The sequence below is a fragment of the Euleptes europaea genome, chromosome 1, assembly GCF_029931775.1.
Source record: "Euleptes europaea isolate rEulEur1 chromosome 1, rEulEur1.hap1, whole genome shotgun sequence".
Lineage (NCBI taxonomy): Eukaryota > Metazoa > Chordata > Lepidosauria > Squamata > Sphaerodactylidae > Euleptes > Euleptes europaea.
The window spans coordinates 31,067,842-31,084,933 of record NC_079312.1 but is presented as its reverse complement, the minus strand read 5'-3'; the positions used below and the strand labels follow the sequence as shown (position 1 = coordinate 31,084,933).

At 45.5% G+C, this 17,092-nt stretch overlaps 2 protein-coding genes across 6 annotated transcripts in view; both read right to left on the bottom strand.

The window, feature by feature from the left end:
• The window catches only part of IMPDH2 (inosine monophosphate dehydrogenase 2), a 29,309-nt gene extending 27,345 nt beyond the window's left edge, over nucleotides 1-1,964 (bottom strand). For all 3 annotated transcript variants that reach the window (XR_008933715.1, XM_056858780.1, XM_056858791.1), the window contains exon 1: nucleotides 1,867-1,964. Coding sequence is in view for 2 of the 3 variants with exons in the window: in XM_056858780.1 (XP_056714758.1) it covers nucleotides 1,867-1,964 (98 nt within the window). In the remaining variant the exon portion in view is untranslated. The remainder of the gene's footprint in view (nucleotides 1-1,866) is intronic.
• A 5,427-nt stretch (nucleotides 1,965-7,391) lies between these two features.
• QRICH1 (glutamine rich 1) overlaps nucleotides 7,392-17,092 on the bottom strand; it is a 30,699-nt gene continuing 20,998 nt past the window's right edge. For all 3 annotated transcript variants that reach the window (XM_056855877.1, XM_056855859.1, XM_056855867.1), the window contains exons 5-10: nucleotides 16,837-16,991; nucleotides 15,705-15,819; nucleotides 14,817-14,925; nucleotides 13,608-13,759; nucleotides 11,681-11,771; nucleotides 7,392-7,839 (exon numbers count right to left, since the gene is read on the bottom strand). In XM_056855877.1, coding sequence (XP_056711855.1) covers nucleotides 7,647-7,839; nucleotides 11,681-11,771; nucleotides 13,608-13,759; nucleotides 14,817-14,925; nucleotides 15,705-15,819; nucleotides 16,837-16,991 — 815 coding nt within the window. In that variant the 3' untranslated portion in view covers nucleotides 7,392-7,646. The remainder of the gene's footprint in view (nucleotides 7,840-11,680; nucleotides 11,772-13,607; nucleotides 13,760-14,816; nucleotides 14,926-15,704; nucleotides 15,820-16,836; nucleotides 16,992-17,092) is intronic.

Sequence of the window (17,092 nt, the reverse complement as noted above, 5' to 3'; positions counted from 1 at the left end):
GAAGGGGAGGTGATTGTAAGCTGGTTTGAGACTCCTTCAAAGGTAGAGAAAACCAGGGTATAAAAACCAACTCTTCTTCCTCAAGTACCCAAGGAGAGATTATACAGAGAGAAAAGACAAAGCTCTGTAGAGCAGAAAGGGTTCTGATTAAGGGAATCATTTGGATCAGGACGATACGTAGCCCATAGAGCACCATGATACAGTAGTCCAAGAGATTTATCACCCCATAGCCTTCCGGGAGAGCTTCAGTTCACCCAGTGAAGTAAAGGGGATGTGCACTTCAGTATGGGGAAAGGGCTACTCTACAGAGTTTTACAAAAACTCTTCAAGGGGGGGAGAGGGGGAAAAGCACCTGTTCCAATGTTGGAACAGGTATATGTTTGGCAAAGGTAAGACCTTCCTGCACTTTAAGTTAAGGAGTCAGCTCAACAAGGCCTCCTCCTAAGATTTTGGGTGAGGAGCCTAGCCTCTGTGCAGAATGGATGGCATTTTTACTCATTGTCGTAAAGGCTGGGTTCACACTCGCCAACAGAAAGAGGTGGGAAATAAGTTTCAAAATGTTTCTAAAGATGATGGCTTCCCTGTATTTAGAAAGTTTCTCAGCAGGGAGTGGGCTAGGTAAGAATGGTTCTCCCTTATATATCACCTTTTAATTTGAGTTTTCAATTACAGTGTCTCTGACACATGGTCTCAAGAGGTATAGTCAATTTTCTCCTCCATGGCATTCTGTCACCTCATTGTGCAACGTGTGTAGACCAGACTACCCTCATAACCTCACAGTACGAATCGACGTCACTTTACCGGACCTGGGATGAATCCCTGTATTGGGGAGCCTCCATACATGCAGCAGAAAGAGCCCGGAGAACGGACAGCACCACTTCAAACAGCAGGTGGGGCACACCATTTTGGAACACCCCAGATACATAAAAGTGTCCTACTAATAAAAAAACTACCATGGGGGGGGGTTTCGCCCAGTTTTTGGGCTGCTAGAGCAGTTTTTAAAGTCTACTTCAGGGGTGTCCAATCTTTTGGCTTCCCTGGGCCACACTGAAAGAAGAATCGTCTTGGGCCGCACATAAAATACACTAACGACAGCTGATTCACAATGTTTTAAGTAAGTTTACGATTTTGTGTTTGGCCGCATTCATAGCCGTCCTGGGCCGCAGTTTGGACAAGCCTGGCTCTACTTGCAGCCTGGGGTGGTTCAGCTCATTCCACCTTAATTGTCCTACCCCATCCTTCTGAAGGAAATGGGAGTTTTTCTTCAGAATGATCCTGAGTCTGATTAAGGACTAAACAAAGTGAGTTTATTCAGAAACCACAAACTTGGTAAACGGCTGAGAGACAGGCTTATTTCTAACGAGGGCCCATAACTAACAGGGCCACATGCGGCCTGTTGCTCCTCTCTTTCATTGCAACTAGAAGGAAGAGGAGGGAGAAGGATCACAACCTTTCTATCTTTCTCACACTTTCTATCTATCTCACACTTTCTATCCATCTCACACAACTCTCACACTGGCTGCCCCCTGCTGCTCTTCCTTTCTTTAATCAATCTTTGTGCACTAGACATTGTATTTCCAACACCTTCTGCTGCATGCGCAAAGCAAACCTAACCTTGACACCTTTAGGCTGATAGTAATAAAATTACAAAGATTTTTTTTTTTAATTATATGGGTGTTTCTGAAGAAGACAAGCGGGAATACGAACATACACACGACGTGGGGTGGTTTTTTTTTTTAAAGGTACAGCACCTATACAATGTCCTGCTAACGGTCCGTTGCTGCCCTCCCAATCCGGCACCGCGCGGACGAGGAGGAGGAGGGGCAGCCAAACCGCCGCCCGAACTACCCGCGCCGGTCTCCTTACTTGTAGGTGAGCCCGTCTCCGCAGTTGAGCATCTGCTGCGCCGTCAGCCCGTCGTCTGGCACGTAGCCGGTGCCGCCACTGATCAGGTAATCGGCCATGGCGGCGGAGCGCCCGAACCTCGCCCGGCCCCCGCAGCAGGAGAGAAAAGAGCGCGCGCGACGCTCCCTCTCGCCGCGTGACCCTCTCGCGCTCTCTTTCGCGCGCGCGCGCGCTCGCCGCAGCACGCCGGGCTGCCTCAGCCGGCTGGCGCGCGGGGGAGGAGAGAAAAGAGGAAGCGCGCCAAGCGAGCGCTCCGGGAGGAGCCAGGGGGCGGGACCGCCGGACGAAGCCCCGCCTCCTGCCTTGGCTAGGCAGCGCCCTCCCGACCTCGCGTCTTCATGAAAACGGTGGGGAAACCCTCTGCCACGGATAGGTTGGACTTCCGGTTTAAAAACCGGAAATCCGCCATGATTCGCCTAGGCCAGGGCGCTTCTGAGCGGAGTCGCGCTGCCCGCGCTCTGCAGTTGAGGACTTCGATACTGAGGAACTCTGATACTGAGCATGCGCACGAGCCGCAGGCTAGGCTTCTCTGTGTGTGTGTGTGTTCAGGGCCGTCAAGTCGCTTCCGATTCATGGCGACCCTATGAATGAAGGTCCTCCAAAATGTCCTGTCTTTGACACTGAGAGACCCTGTCCTTCAGTGTTACTCCTCTGAAGATGCCGGCCACAGCTGCTGGCGAAACGTCAGGAAAGAAAATACCAAGACCACGGTTACACAGCCCGGATAACCTACAAGAACCATTGAACTCTGGCCGTGAAAGCCTTCGAGAATATTTTGACAGCCTTGTTCAGGTCTTGCAAATTGAAGGCTGTGGCTTCCTTTATTGAGTCCATCCATCTCTTGTTGGGTCTTCCTCTTTTCCTGCTGCCTCTACCCCCGCCCCCAACCCTGTAAAAGACAGTCATGCTAGGAAAAGTTGGAGGCAGCAGGAAAAGAGGAAGACCCAACAAGAGATGGATTGACTCAATAAAGGAAGCCACGGCCTTCAATTTGCAGGATCTGAACAAGGCTGTCAAAGATAGGACGTTTTTGGAGGACATTCATTTATAGGGTCGCCATGAGCCGGAAGCGACTTGACGGCACTTAACACACACACACTCAAAACCCTAGAACTGCCTGGCGGGATGAGACTGAAGAGGCTTTGCCGAAAAACTAGATTTAGATGTAGATTTGAAGGGGAGGCGGCTTGGCGCAGATGTCCCGGGAAGCACGCTCCTCTTCAAGCTGATGGGGAAAGCTGCCCTGGAGCGGGAAATGCACCACGTTTCCTGCGACAGAATTGCCAGGGAGGGATGGTTTATGGGCGTTGGGCATTGCTGGATGTTCCCTCTTCCCTACCCCGCCCCTGGAGTTTTGAGACTGGGTCATAGTTTAGGATAGTTCAGGCTAGCCTGATCTCGTCACATCCCAGAAGCTGAACAAGGTCGACTTTGCAAGTACTTTGATGGGAGACCGCCAAGGAATTCCAGGGTTGTTGTAAAGGTTGTTGACAAACTACCTCTGACGTCTCTTGCCTTGAAAACCGCACCAGGGGTCGCCATAAGTTAGATGTGACTTGGGGGGGGGGGGTTAGGACTGGTGGTGGAAAGTGACATTAAGTTAAAACCGATTTATGGCGACCCTGTAAGGTTTTAGACACGAGACATTCAGAAGTGGTTTGCCACTGCATGCCTGTGTTAGCAACCCTGGACTTCCTTGGTGGTCTCCCAACCAAGTACTAACCAGGGCCAGCCTTGCTTAGCTTCTGAGATCTGACAAGATCAGGCTAGCCTGGGTCAGGTCAGAGCAACTTAGGACTATGGAGGGAGAAAACATGCTTAGCATACACATTCCTCAGTGCAGTTGTAGCATGAAGGATAAGGCCCTGTTTAAATCACTTCATATTTTAGATACTTGCAGCAGACCATTTCGTACAGTGATATTTTGTTTTTTCAGACATTTCTATGTCATAAAATTTATGTAGGAAAACCTTGTGAATTATAGTTTTAGAGGGTAGCCATTTTGTTCTGCAGTAAAAGCATTTCCCCTCTGCTCAAGCTGATCACAATATGGATGGTACCTTTGCATCCTTTACAATATCCCTCCCACCTTCTGACTAGATTTAAAAGGACTCAAATCTCCATTTCTACTTGTGTCTGACGAAGGGAGTTTGACTCTCAAAAGCTTATACCCTGAAACTCTTGTTGGTCTCTAAGGTGGTACAGGACTCAAATCTACCTGTGAATTGTAGTTCAGCAATTCATGGAAAAAAGGCAATGTTAATATTTAAGTACAAACTTCAGCAGTATTCAGATCTAGGATCTGACCTACTTATAAAGGAGGTAAGAACAGATGAGGAAAGGCCTAATTGGATATCTTATGGCAGGTTACTGTTCCATGTTAAGAAAAAGTATTTCCTGTGATGCATTACATGTGAAAGAGGAACCTTCATTTGTTTTTATTAAAATATCCCATTTTGTACAGCCACACTGGCAAATGTGCAAGTTATACCAGATGAGGGGTCCCCTACGTGGTGCCTGCCAAGTAGTTTTAGGAAGTGGGTAGGGCAAAGTGGGGCTTTTGCCCAGCAAGGCTTTTGACTGGCTACTGGAGGTTTGATTGGCTGTGCAGATGTTTTAAAATGTTGGACTGTGTGATTGACTGTAAGCAGTAACAGCCATTTTACTGCACGCTCCCCCTCCTGCAGCAGCCGTTTTATGCCTACACCCACCATGCTGTCTCAATTCCATAAGTGCCCTCAGGCTCTAAAAGGTTGGAGGCTCCTGCCCTAGACCCAGCATTATTCCTGGAACAGTTGCAAAAAAAAAAAAAAACTTTCTTCCATCTTCATTTAGCCCAGGAGGTGGCTCCCTTACTCTGGCTTGGACAATCTGGCCACCTGAACCCATGCCACAGTAACCTCAAGGCTGGACTATTGTAATACACTGTACAGGTATCTGACTTTAAAGGTGCAACCTTTTTTCTATCAGAGCTAGGGGGAGCATGTGTATCACACCAATACTGCAGTTTCTCCATTGAATACTGGTAACTACAAATCCATCCATGGCCTTGGACTCATGTACCTGCTGGACTGCCTCTCCCACTGTGATCCACCACGAGCTTCGCTCACTTAATGAAAGCCTTCCAAGACTGCCATTCTCCAAATGGGTAAAATCAGCAATAGCCCATGAGTGCATCCTCTTGTGGCACCCATCTTGTAGAACAGCCTGAGGAGATCATTAAGGCCCCCCACACACTATCATTTTGCAGAACATGCAAAGCAGAAGTGTTCAGAAAGGCAATTTTACAAAGGGACAGAACAGCAGTAGAGCTCAGGAGAACGCTTTCATAAGGAATAGGATGGCAGTCTATTGCAACATTTATTGCATGTATCACCTCACTTTTAATGCAGGCATCTTCCTTTGTAATCCACTCTGCATTACATCATTCTGTAGACATTTTTTGTTTGCATTGTTTACTGGACGTCTTGTGCTGTCTCATTGTATTGTTTTTTATATTTTGTAGTTCACCTTGAGTCTCATCAAGAAAGGTGGGCTATAAATTAATAAATACTTCCCCTTTGTTATTTCAGGGGCTAGAGTTGGCACGAATACATAGCAGCAGCATGAGGGTAATTATCTATTATTTGACTACCCCCCACATACAATATATTTCCAAGAAAAAATATTTTCATTGTGTCTGAGGCAGGAGAGCAAATACCATTAGTATTCTCTTGCTGCCTCATAGGTCTGTTCCACTGTCTAACACATTCTTTAGCTTAAGAAGAGTGTTGTTGTTTTTTTGAACTGGCTGTTCTTTCTGGATCTTATAGGCATTCTTTTCTCATGAAAAGCTCCTCTTCTCAAATATAGCAGGTAGTTTGCAGGTTACAAATGTCCTTGAGAGATGTGACTGCCCTCTACTGCAACCTAACTGTAACTGCAGCCTTCATATACAGTTTGGAAAAGCAGCATAAGCAGCAGGTATGAAATGGCAGAGACCTTTTACCCAAGTCAGCTCCCCCAAATCAAACTTCACCATCTTCAACCACAGTACTGATTTTTAAAGCACTATTTAGGTTAGGGCAATTTATATTAGGGTCTCATCCTAATAATTGGTCAAAAAATTGATACAAAACCAAACCTTCCAGCAGAATGGCGTTTTCAGATACTGAGATACCAGTTCCAAAAGCATGGTGATGATTCAGTTTGAGACAGCGGACACTATTACTGGACTGATTCCAAGAGTCTGGTGATCAGAACAGGAGGCAGTAAGTGAGGAGTGAAGACAGGATCAGTAGTTCAATCATTATAGCAGTGAAAGCAACAAGAAAAGTTCTTGCCCTAAGGGCTCTATGCAGGTGGAGAACAGGTTAGGGAACAGGCCAGCAGATGACTCTCACAAGCAAGCTGTCCCTGTAAGTGAGCTTGGCATGATGTGCACCTGTCTCCAACTCACTCTGACAACTTGAGATTAAAACCAGGTTATCCACAGTCATGCATAATGCCAAATCTTGGCAGGTGAAGCCAGGAATGGGCCATGCTCACTTGTACATCTGCACCAGAACGGATAAGATGAAGTGACTGTTGACTTAAAAGCTGCTACTCTGGAAAAAATTTATTGGTCTCCTGCTGGACTTGAATTTTGTTCTACTATTACAGACTAACACGGCTACTTACCTGAAACTCTCTGCACCACAGGCTTTCAAGAGGTTAGGTGCCTAAGGAAAATAAGGTTTTCCCCTTTCCTCAGTACTTATTATCACCATTCTTTGCTCATTTATTCGAAAATAGCGGAGAGCATATCGGGTATGAGAGTCCCAGACAGACAGATATAACCCAACAATAACATTTCCTGCATGAGCCTCACTGAAATGAAAAGAGCACATTTTTGACCATAGGTGCCCTAGTCAAATGGGCTTGTGACCAATGAGCTTCAATAATCACTGTGAGCTTCAATGTGACCAATGAGCTTCAATAATCACTGTGACGCCCTCCATATTTTATCAACAGCCCTTCTATCTCACATATTCCCCCCCAATAAAGACACATTCAAATAGTATGTTGAAAAGACGTGCTCGTCATTCTTAATAAACAACTAGCGTAAGAATACATAAGAGAAACAGGGTGGTATCTTTATATGATACACAAGTGTATGTTACAAGAATTCCATCAGGCACAGAAGCCTCAAAGTTTTAAGGCCTCAACATCAGGCCAAAAAAGTGTGGTAGTTTGTACTTAACATCTAAAAATGTCACTTAAGGTCTTAATAGAAACTGATTTTTTTCTTCTTCTTATAAATCATAATTGCAGTCCACTCTCCTCTCCCCTCCGGGACGTGTCAGTGTCTGAGCGCAAGGAAACTGCAACCTGCCCCTTTGTAGGTTAGGCAGATATTTACCGTTTCCTGTTCTTTCCAGGTGCATGAGCTCCAAGACAAAACTGCCCAGCCAGGCCAAGTCTCTCAGTTAGGTTCCTCCCCTCTCATTTCATAAGATCCCCCAAAACTCAACCTACGGCAACTTACAGCTCCCAGAGAAAGAACGCAGCCTCAGTTTGTCCAAAAGGCTTATGCAGTTGGGTCAGATACACGATGGGGGAGGGTTTCTCTGTTTAAACAGAAGAAGCCTAAAAGGGCTTCATAACTACACCAATTAAAAAAAAAACTTAGGCATCTCCTTTAGTGTAAAAGGCTGTACAGTTTATCCTGGCCTCGTCGCCCCCCCACCCGCCCCTCCCTCTTTCTGAACTGGCAAGGATGCTTAGTGCATGGTGCTGACATTTGCCACAGCGATAGCTTCCTGAATCTCTCGTATCACCAGAATCCGGGTAAGCATCTGCTCCATTTGCTCTCTGCTGATTGGCTGGACAGAATACCAGATAGGGCTGTTGGGAGCCACCACCGGCTCAGGGGTCAAATAGAATGTGTCGTTCCGGCCTTTCACACTCTGGGGGCTGTGGAGGAGAAACACAAAGGAGGTAAAGAAGTTAATCTGATCACTGCTTCAAGGCTTTTCTTATTTCTATTCCCTCTTTCTCCCAAATCATTAACACAAAACATTAAAATTCCAATAATTCCCCTACTAAAATATTTAAATAAAACAGAACAACCCACACTTCAGCATGATAACCCTGTAACTCAATGCTTTATACACCCAGCATTAAATTTTCCACTGGCTATCCAAGCCCCTAAGAAAAGGTCTGCAGAAACAATTTACACAGAGAATGATTAAAATGTGGAATTTGCTTCCGAAGGTTGGAGTGATGGCCACAGGCATAGACAGCTTTAAACACGAATTAGACAGATTAATGGAGGAGAGGTCTATCAGTGAATACAGGCCATGGTGACTGAAGGGAGCCTCCACTTTCAGAGGCAGTCAACCTCTGAATCCCAGTGCCAGGAGTCAACGTAAGGGGAAGGCCTCTATGCCCTGTTGTTGGCCCTCCAGAGAAACTGGTTGGCCACTGTGTGAAACAGGATGCTGGACTATATGGACCACTGGTCTGATCCAGCAGGCTTTCCTTATGTTCTTAATACGGCATTACACAGTTTCTTTTAAATTAATAAAAGTAGAAGCCCCTCTCACCATCTCCTTGCAGGCTACTCCACAACATAGGCTGCTATGGAAAATGCTCAGCAGTAGGTGACTTAACCTAACTACATGACAGAACAAAGCTGCCATAAGGGATTATATTAGGAGAAGTGGTCATGCAGGTAGGACGGTCCTGGGCCACAAAGGGCTTTAAAAGGTAATAACCAGCACTTTAGATTGAATCTAGCCACCAGTGAGCATTTTAAAGATAGGTGATACCATGTACACAACACTTGGCTCCAGTTAATAGTCGGGCCAGTGCATTTTGAACTAGCAGAAATTCCCAATTGTCTTCAGTGCCGACCCAAGTGCATTACACTAGTCCAGCCTTGGGTTTACTGTAGCATTGATCAGTGTAGCCAGGTTAGCATAGTCGGGTCAGCAGAGTCCAAATACTCCCTCCTTCTTTTTTCCAGTTCATAGGATTCAGTTCAAGATGATAAAAAAGCATTTTTGCTGTATGATTCACATGCTTCTCCAGCAGGTGTATATTGCAAAAGTCATAATTATACAAATGTGCAACAAGCATGTTTGAATTTTTGACTTAACATATGGAACATAGTTAGAGCTGCAATATTATTAACAGAGGGGATGCTCCAGGGTAAGAAGAAGAAGCCATGCAGTGCACAGAAGCTGTCTCCTGAACAATGAAGCTTCCCGCAGATGTTGCCTATACATCTTCCAAAGCATCTCAAACATTAATGCTTACACAAAAAGTCTGTTTGAATCTTAAAGAACTCGTTATGAACACCAAATCATCGAGAACTGAATACTAAATTCAATAAGTTTTAATATAAATAACAAAAATGCTGAATTTGCTTTTCCATCTTGTAAAGGTTTCATTTGCCTTTCAACCACAAATGCTGTGAATTTCGCATGGCACCTCCGACTCTGAGCCCATCACAGATATGTTCAGCTTTCACTGAGCAACTCACGCAGCTGCCTGTTGGTCAGAAGCTGATTCACAGCTGATTGGGAGGGATCAACTGGTAGTTGGCTATTGATCTCCCCACGACCTCCTGTCCTCTGTCCTTGTTGTGATAGGACACAGCAAAGCTTTGGGGTGGGGGAATCAGATGCTAACTCACACCTGATGGGGCATCAGCTGGGGAAAGGTTTTTGATCAACCCTCTCCTCCCCAGATAAATCACTACACAGTTAAGCTGAAGATCAGAAGCTGACTGTGGCAAAACAAAGAGGAAAAATCTTTTATCTTCTGTCTCCTCCAAGTTGGTGGTTGGGAACAGAAGAAAAGCTTCAGATCTTCCAATTGCAAAAGGCAGATAAGACAAAATGTTTCCTTTCCTTTTCATCACAGACCAAGACAAGAAGCAATTCATTTCTTTTCTCCCACTCCAGACTGAGACCTTGGGCTGGGAGAAGGGGAATCATTTGGGGTTCTAATCACCCCACCCCCAAAGTTGCTGCATATTAACAAATCTGAGAGGTGAAGCTTCCAGGGTGGGAATTAAGAATGTGACCTGCAGCTGATCAGCTGGGAGTCAGTTACTGATCCCCCCTCAAAAAAAATCCCTCATTGTTGGGTACTGAGAAGAATTTCCCCACCAGATCAGAAGCTGACTCCCTGCTGATCCCGCATCACCTGGAAGTCAGCTTCTGATAGCAGCAAATCGCCTGTTCCTGAAAACAGATGGCAAACAGCCATCGACTGATGGACTGATTGCCGCTAGCAAACAGTCTTTGAGCTTAACTGGCAGGTGTTTGTTTGAACATCCCTGCTTCTGTCTGTGCAAGCAGTCCAAACAACATTTAGGTATTAGCCACTCATGCAGCTAAAACAAAGTGTGAGCCGGTCACCAACAGCTCCTGTCACTGCACCCACACTTTTTTGCAATCATCACAAAATTTTACTTGCACATTATATCTGGCCTCGTTCATCCCGTTTGTGACACCTTGTAAAGATGTTAAATGGCAAAGTAAGATACAAAGTGGCATCACTAGAGAGAGTGTGATGGGGGGGGGGGGGAGAAACCAAAACAATGGGAGGCTTCTTGTACAAATGGATTTAATTACTGTCATGCCTCCATCAGATGTGCTACTTGACACACCTGCAGGCTGAAAGCACTGGAGAAAGAATACCGTATATACTCGCGTATAAGCCGAGTTTTTCAGCCCAAAAAAAGGGCTGAAAAAGCCGAACTCGGCTTATACGCGGGTCAATACGGTAGAGGGGGGAGGAGGAAGGAGGGAGGAGGGAGGGGGGAACTTACCTCCATCACCGCCGCCGCCGGGCCCAGCCGCCTTCCTCTGGCCGGGAGGGGCCTTCCTGTGCAGGCAGGAGGCCCCCGCCGGCCGCGCCGCCGCAGCCGCGCGCCTGGCCGCCTTTCTCTGGCCGGGAGGGGCCTGCCTGTGCAGGCAGGAGGCCCCCGCCGGCCGCGCCGCCGCGGCAGCGCGCCTGGCCGCCTTTCTCTGGCCGGGAGGGGCCTGCCTGCGCAGGCAGGAGGCCCCCGCCGGCCGCGCCACCGCCGGCCACGTGCCTGGGCGCCTTCCTCCGGCCGGGAGGGGCCTCCTGCCAGCCCAGGAAGGCCGCGCCGCCGCCGCCGATTCGCCGCCTCTTCAGGTAAGTAGGGGGTTCAGGGGCTCTTCCCCCTCCCCCCCTTGAATGGCACTGGGGGTGGGGTGGGGTGGGGCGGGAGGGCCTGGGAGGCCGGCGGGAGGGCGACCTGGGGCAGGGGCCCTGCGCTCTAAAATGGCGGCCGCCATTTTAGTGCGCAGCATTGCCGGTAAAGGGAATTTCTTATTGACCCTCGGCTTATACGCGGGTCAATAAGAAATTCCCTTTTCTGGCCTCAAATTTGGGGGGTCGGCTTATACTCGGGTCGGCTTATACCCGAGTATATACGGTAGTTCAGTTATGGGGTTATTTTGATGAAAGCAGAGTAATTGCTGATAACAGCGGATTGCTAGATGACTAGAGCATAAAGTGTGGCAAGACTACTTCCTATTGGGTGAACAATCCTAAACAGAAATAAGTCTCATGTTATTCATGGGGCTCACTCACAAGAAAGGACTGCAGCCTCTGTTCTCACCACACAAGCCCAGGACTCCAAGGGACAACAGGTTGATCGCTGACCATAAGATACAGATTAGAAAAAAAAAACCCAGCACAAATGCAGACAAACTAGGAACATTCAGCCAGCTATACTTCTGTGGCTCTGGCCAACAGTGGCAGGAATGCTTACCATTTGAAGAGGTAGAAATCATAGAGCTTTATAGGACACCTCAAAGGGTTCTCGGGGTTCTCAGACTGCTCTGCATACATGTCATCTGTAACTGTGAATCAATCCCAACAGCAAACATAAGAGTTGGTTATAGTACAGCAGTTGCTTTATAACTTAATCAGAAACCGTTAAAAGTGTTGAATACATATGTGAAGAACTGTATGTGAAAAACAATGTAGGCTTTTCTAATACTATACTATATGTACTATACTTTATTTCACTGTTCTCTAGTTTTGTAATCCACGGTTACTGCATTGTACATTTATGCTGGCCTTATCTTCTAAATCAACCTAGAGTCTCAACAAGAAAGGCAGACTATAAATGAAGTAAATCAATAAATACATCAATGGGTTTCTTGCTGCACATGAACAACCGCTACATGACTCTAAAGGAGAAACTTTCCTTTTCAACTTGTGCTTTTGTTTTGTTTATTCCATTTGCAGCCAAGTGCAAACCTTCTCAGTCTTCCACCCTGTTTTCAGCAAGAAGGCAGAAATCTTAGTTAATAAAAATCCAGACAAATCCAACAATGGTTGGAGGATAAGGCTTCATCATGTTTGCCCAAATCCATACATAGGAAGAGGCCACAAATGCCTCTTTTAACAGACAGGAAGGTACTTCAGCAACTGTGCGCCTGAGGGCAGTTTAATTTAAAGACTGCAAAACTTAAAATCAGAGGTGTTCTATGACAAAGGCAACACAGGAGATACCACTTCAGCACCACCTCTAACATAATGGGTTAGATTCTAACTACTGTCAGCAGAAGGCCTAGATGTTTGGGGGTGTTCCATTCCAACCCCCAGAATTCCAGGGATCATGAAACCAGCATGCAGGGCTGGGGGAAGCTGCAGTGGGGAAGGGGAGAATCATCCGTTCTAAACCTTTTGTCAGTCGTGAAAGAGGCAGGTAGGGCTCCCTCACCACCACGGCCCATCAACCCACATGACTATTAACCCACACCAGTCCTGCAACTCACAGAATCTAGTTTACCAGGGATCAAAAAGGACTGCTAAGTGGAGGGGGAACACAGCAAAGATCCACATTCCTTCTACAAGTGGTAATTAGTACCTATAAGCATTGGGCTGGATGCTATCGAATACATGTAATAAGTGCCCCGTTTTCCCATTTCATGGATATGTCGATGTTTTAATTAAACCTACCACTACAAGCTCCTAATGTCATCTAAACAAATACCAGGAGCTAACACAACAAAGTCCACGTAAAAATATTTTTGTCTTCAGAAAATGGAGGGGGCAGCACTATTAATAAAGCCCCAATGTGAGACTAGAAGGTACTTGAAAATTGACAGTGTTCATAAGGAAGAAGGGACTCTAAGAAACACTGGGTGCCAGTCACAAAGGGTACGACTGGTGATCATCACCAACCCCTGAAATTGTGTCAGCAGCTCCACATGTTGCTAGGTACATGCCCATCTGTTTTGCTTCCTGACTGGAAGTATACACACCATAGAGCTAGGAGTTATGTTCATCTTGCTCACTCAGGTATTTGGACCAGATGTAACAGCTATCTGAAAAATGATACTGGATGGTCCTATGTTATTCCAATAAGGAAGGGGGGGATATCTAGCTAACAAACTACCTCTATTTCTTGTGTTTTATAGCTTGGTCAGAATTATTGTCTTTTATATTTGGAATAACTGTACTTTATGGTGTGTATTTTAATAATTTATACCACTGAGGAAGACCTGTTGGCCAAAAAGCATCTGGACACTTGTATGATTTACAATGTATTAAAGCTTTGTCATTTTTTCTATGTAACCCATTGTTATCCGGTCTATTATTAGATTTTTCTGTCAACCTTATGAGCACTGCAAACCAACACGAGCTGCCATTTCAAGCAAGATGACTCTTTTTTTGTTAGTTTCTACCTTTCTGTCCTGCCTGGTGTATGCCAAGAGCCTTCAGATACCGGATACTTGTACTCTTATCCTTGGGGTTGGAAGGATTCTTCTTAGTCTGCCTCAAGACCTTTGAGAAGGCCAGCTTCATATGCTGGTCTACTGTTTTCAACAGGAAGTATCTGAGCAGCAAGAAGGGGAAGAAAACACACACATACACACTTGACAGTTAAAGAGGCATATTAAAACCTTCTGGGTTTTTTTCTAACAAAGGGAAATGACCTGAGCTAAAACAAGGCTCATCACCATCCAAGACTTGAGAGTGCTTATTTTAATGAGCTGTTTATTCAGTAGATGAAGATTGCTGTGGCACTTTACAGACGACATAGCTTGTTCAGCAAAAGCTTTCATAGGCAACAGCTCAGTTTAGATGGGCAAGATGTGAACTGAAAGCATAATTAGACAAATGAATGGACAGACATGTCTACCAATGGCTATTTGCCTCAACAGCTAAATAGGACCTCCATGTTCTGAGTACTCAAGGAGGGAAGGAGAAGAGGGCTCACCATCACGTGCTACTCATGAGCTTCCAGACACAGGAAGAGCCAATTCTAGGCACAGAATGCTGGATTAACTAACAGCGGATGTAGTGTTGGACTAGGATCTGCGAGACCAAGGTTCAAATCCCCACTGTGCAACTCTTGCTGGCCGACCTTGGGCCAGATACACCCTCAACCTAACCCATTCCACAGGGTACTTGTGAGCATTAAAATGGAGGAGAGGAGAACAACATACACTGCTTTGGGTACCCCATCAGGGAGAAAGCTGGAGTATAAATGAAGTGGGGGGAAAATATGTAAATAAAATAATGACTAGCACTTCTATCATACTTTGAAGAGCTCAAATGGCTTCACATAAATTACCTTAGAAATACCTGCTACTATTATATCAGTGTTAATGCCCCAAACTGCTGACTGAGGATTAATGCCAAGAGCAAGCAAACTGACCAAGGCCACCTTCCAAACCTATGGAAGAGGTGATATCTGGGGACTTTCTGGTTCACAGGTCCCACAGCAACTACACAACACCAGCTCTCTACTTGTGTTTCAGCCTAATTGAACGAGGATATTTCTGTTGACAGATTGTGTTGCGTACACGAACACACACAGAGTTCACTATCCACTTCATTTCAAGTTACTGCAGAAGTTCCAGCGAGGAAACGTTTCAATCAGTACATACTTTGTGTTAAAGAACATCAGCGTAGTCAGCAAGGTGGCAGGGGAATGGGCTCCCAACTGCTTGCACTCCCACAACATCTCTTCTGTCACGTGACTGGGAAGAACATAGCCTGCGAAGACCAGAAGACAGTGCTGACAAATATGGAAACCAAGAAGCATTTCCAACCAACCACCCCTAGATTTCTTAGAAGACAGGAAAGCAGACTGAATTGTCTCCCAGTTGTACAGGAGTCTGCTCAGTGACACAATAATCCATAATCCAAGTCATCGTAACGATCAGAGCTCAAATTTTAGCCAACAGCATCAAATCTAACCATGAATACATCTGCTAAATATTTATTATGTAATTGCTTTCAAATTATCTGCGTTATCCTTTACAACAACACTGCTAACATTATTCTCGTGCAGAGGGGCTAATAATGCCTTGCCAAATGAACTCATAGTTCATCTTAGATTTGAACTTCTTTGGATCATAATATTGTGGTTAAGAACATGAGTTATCACACGATAAAGGAAGAATACAACTCTGTTCTAGGGGAGAACTGATGCCAAAAGAAATTAGTTTGATATAATGGAGTGAATAATGTGACCCTATACGCAACTCCACCCACACTGAACAAATGCAAGCCTGTACTTTGTTATAAATTAGCATAACTAGGAAGGGGCAATATGGAGTTGCTCAGCTGTAGCTTTTGATATTTGTGCCCGCTGCAGAAAGGCAAGAGCAATCCGAGTCTGCAAGTATGATTCAAAACTCAGTATCTCCTTTTAAAGTAAGCCTGCCCAGTTAAAGAACATTCTTCAGTAAATGCCTTCTAGAGGACTTTCTAACTGCAGCAGTTTTCAAGCAGTAGGCACCGAAGCTGGTCTGTTGATTGAAGACTCTTACCAAGAGGAGTAAGCCGAGGCTGCACATCCTTGAGAACTTCATGTAACCACTCAGTGAAGCGTATGTAATACAGATCAGAGAAAATGTCATCGACTCGCCCATTTTCAAATAGATACTACAAGAAACAGAAATGCAACTAAGATGAGATAAACTCTTTTTAAGGCACTTTCTCACTCTGGTATCATTTGTACTTTAAAATGAAACACAAAGGCTGTAAGAGTGGCACTTAACACAAGGGTGTCAGAAAAACTGCATCCTCTGGTATGGTGATAGAGTGGCCACATATATACAAATAAGCATTTCAAATTAAATCACTCTCAGTGTAGACCTCCCTTTCTCTGTCAGATAATACCTTTTAGGGGGGCCATCAATTCAAAGCTGACTTATGGTGACCGCGAAGGATTTTCAAGGCAAGAGATGAACAGAGAATGGTTGCCATTGCCTGCCTCTGCGTTGTGCCCCTGGGGAGGGTCTGCGGCTCAGTGGTAGAGCATCTGCTCATCATTCAGAAGGTCCCAGGTCCAATCCCCGGTATCTCCAGTTAAAGGGACCAGGCAAGTAGGCGATGTAAAAGACCTCTGCCTGAGACCCTAGAGAGCCGCTGCCAGTCAGAGTAGACAATACTGACTTTGATGGACCAAGGGTCTGATTCAGTAGAAGGCAGCTTCATGTGTTCATGTGTTATTCTTTGGTGGTCTCCCATCCAAATACTAACTAGGGCCAATCCTGCTTAGTTTCCCAGATCTGACGAGATTGGGCCAGCCTGGGGCTATCCAGGTCAAGACAGGTAATACACTAAGAGGTACAAAACACACTCAACGGTTCAGTTTCTACTCAAAAGTTTAGCGGTCCACCTTCCACTGAAGTGCAACTGCAAGTAATAGGTTCCTTTCCTCACAGCATCAAATTAAGACTTCCATGTACTTTTAAGATTAATGAAATAAACGGACTAACTTCTAATAATAATACACTCAACATGACAAAATTTATATACTGTCCTTTAAAAGAAATCACAACAGCATCACAGAAAAGGGCTGCCCTGCCAGACGTGTGCAAGAATCTTTCAGATGATAGCATCTGTTGCTACAACTCCACCCAGCTCAATGGTCTGCAAAAAAAAAAGCTTCCATACTTTTTGAATGCACAGGAAGATATAGTACAGAACATCTGGATCATATGGCTGGCCTTCACTGTTGCGAGCTTCACGAGTCATTAAGCACAACCCATAATTCAATTCAGCTACAGCCGAAGATATAAGATCCTCCTGAAATCTCAACAGCTGGCGTCCTGCAAACCAAGGCACGAAAGATCACTAATTAGCATTTTTCGGCAGATCTGTTTTTCTCAGACTTGATCAGTCATTCCCACCCTTCTAATAATCTTTCCTG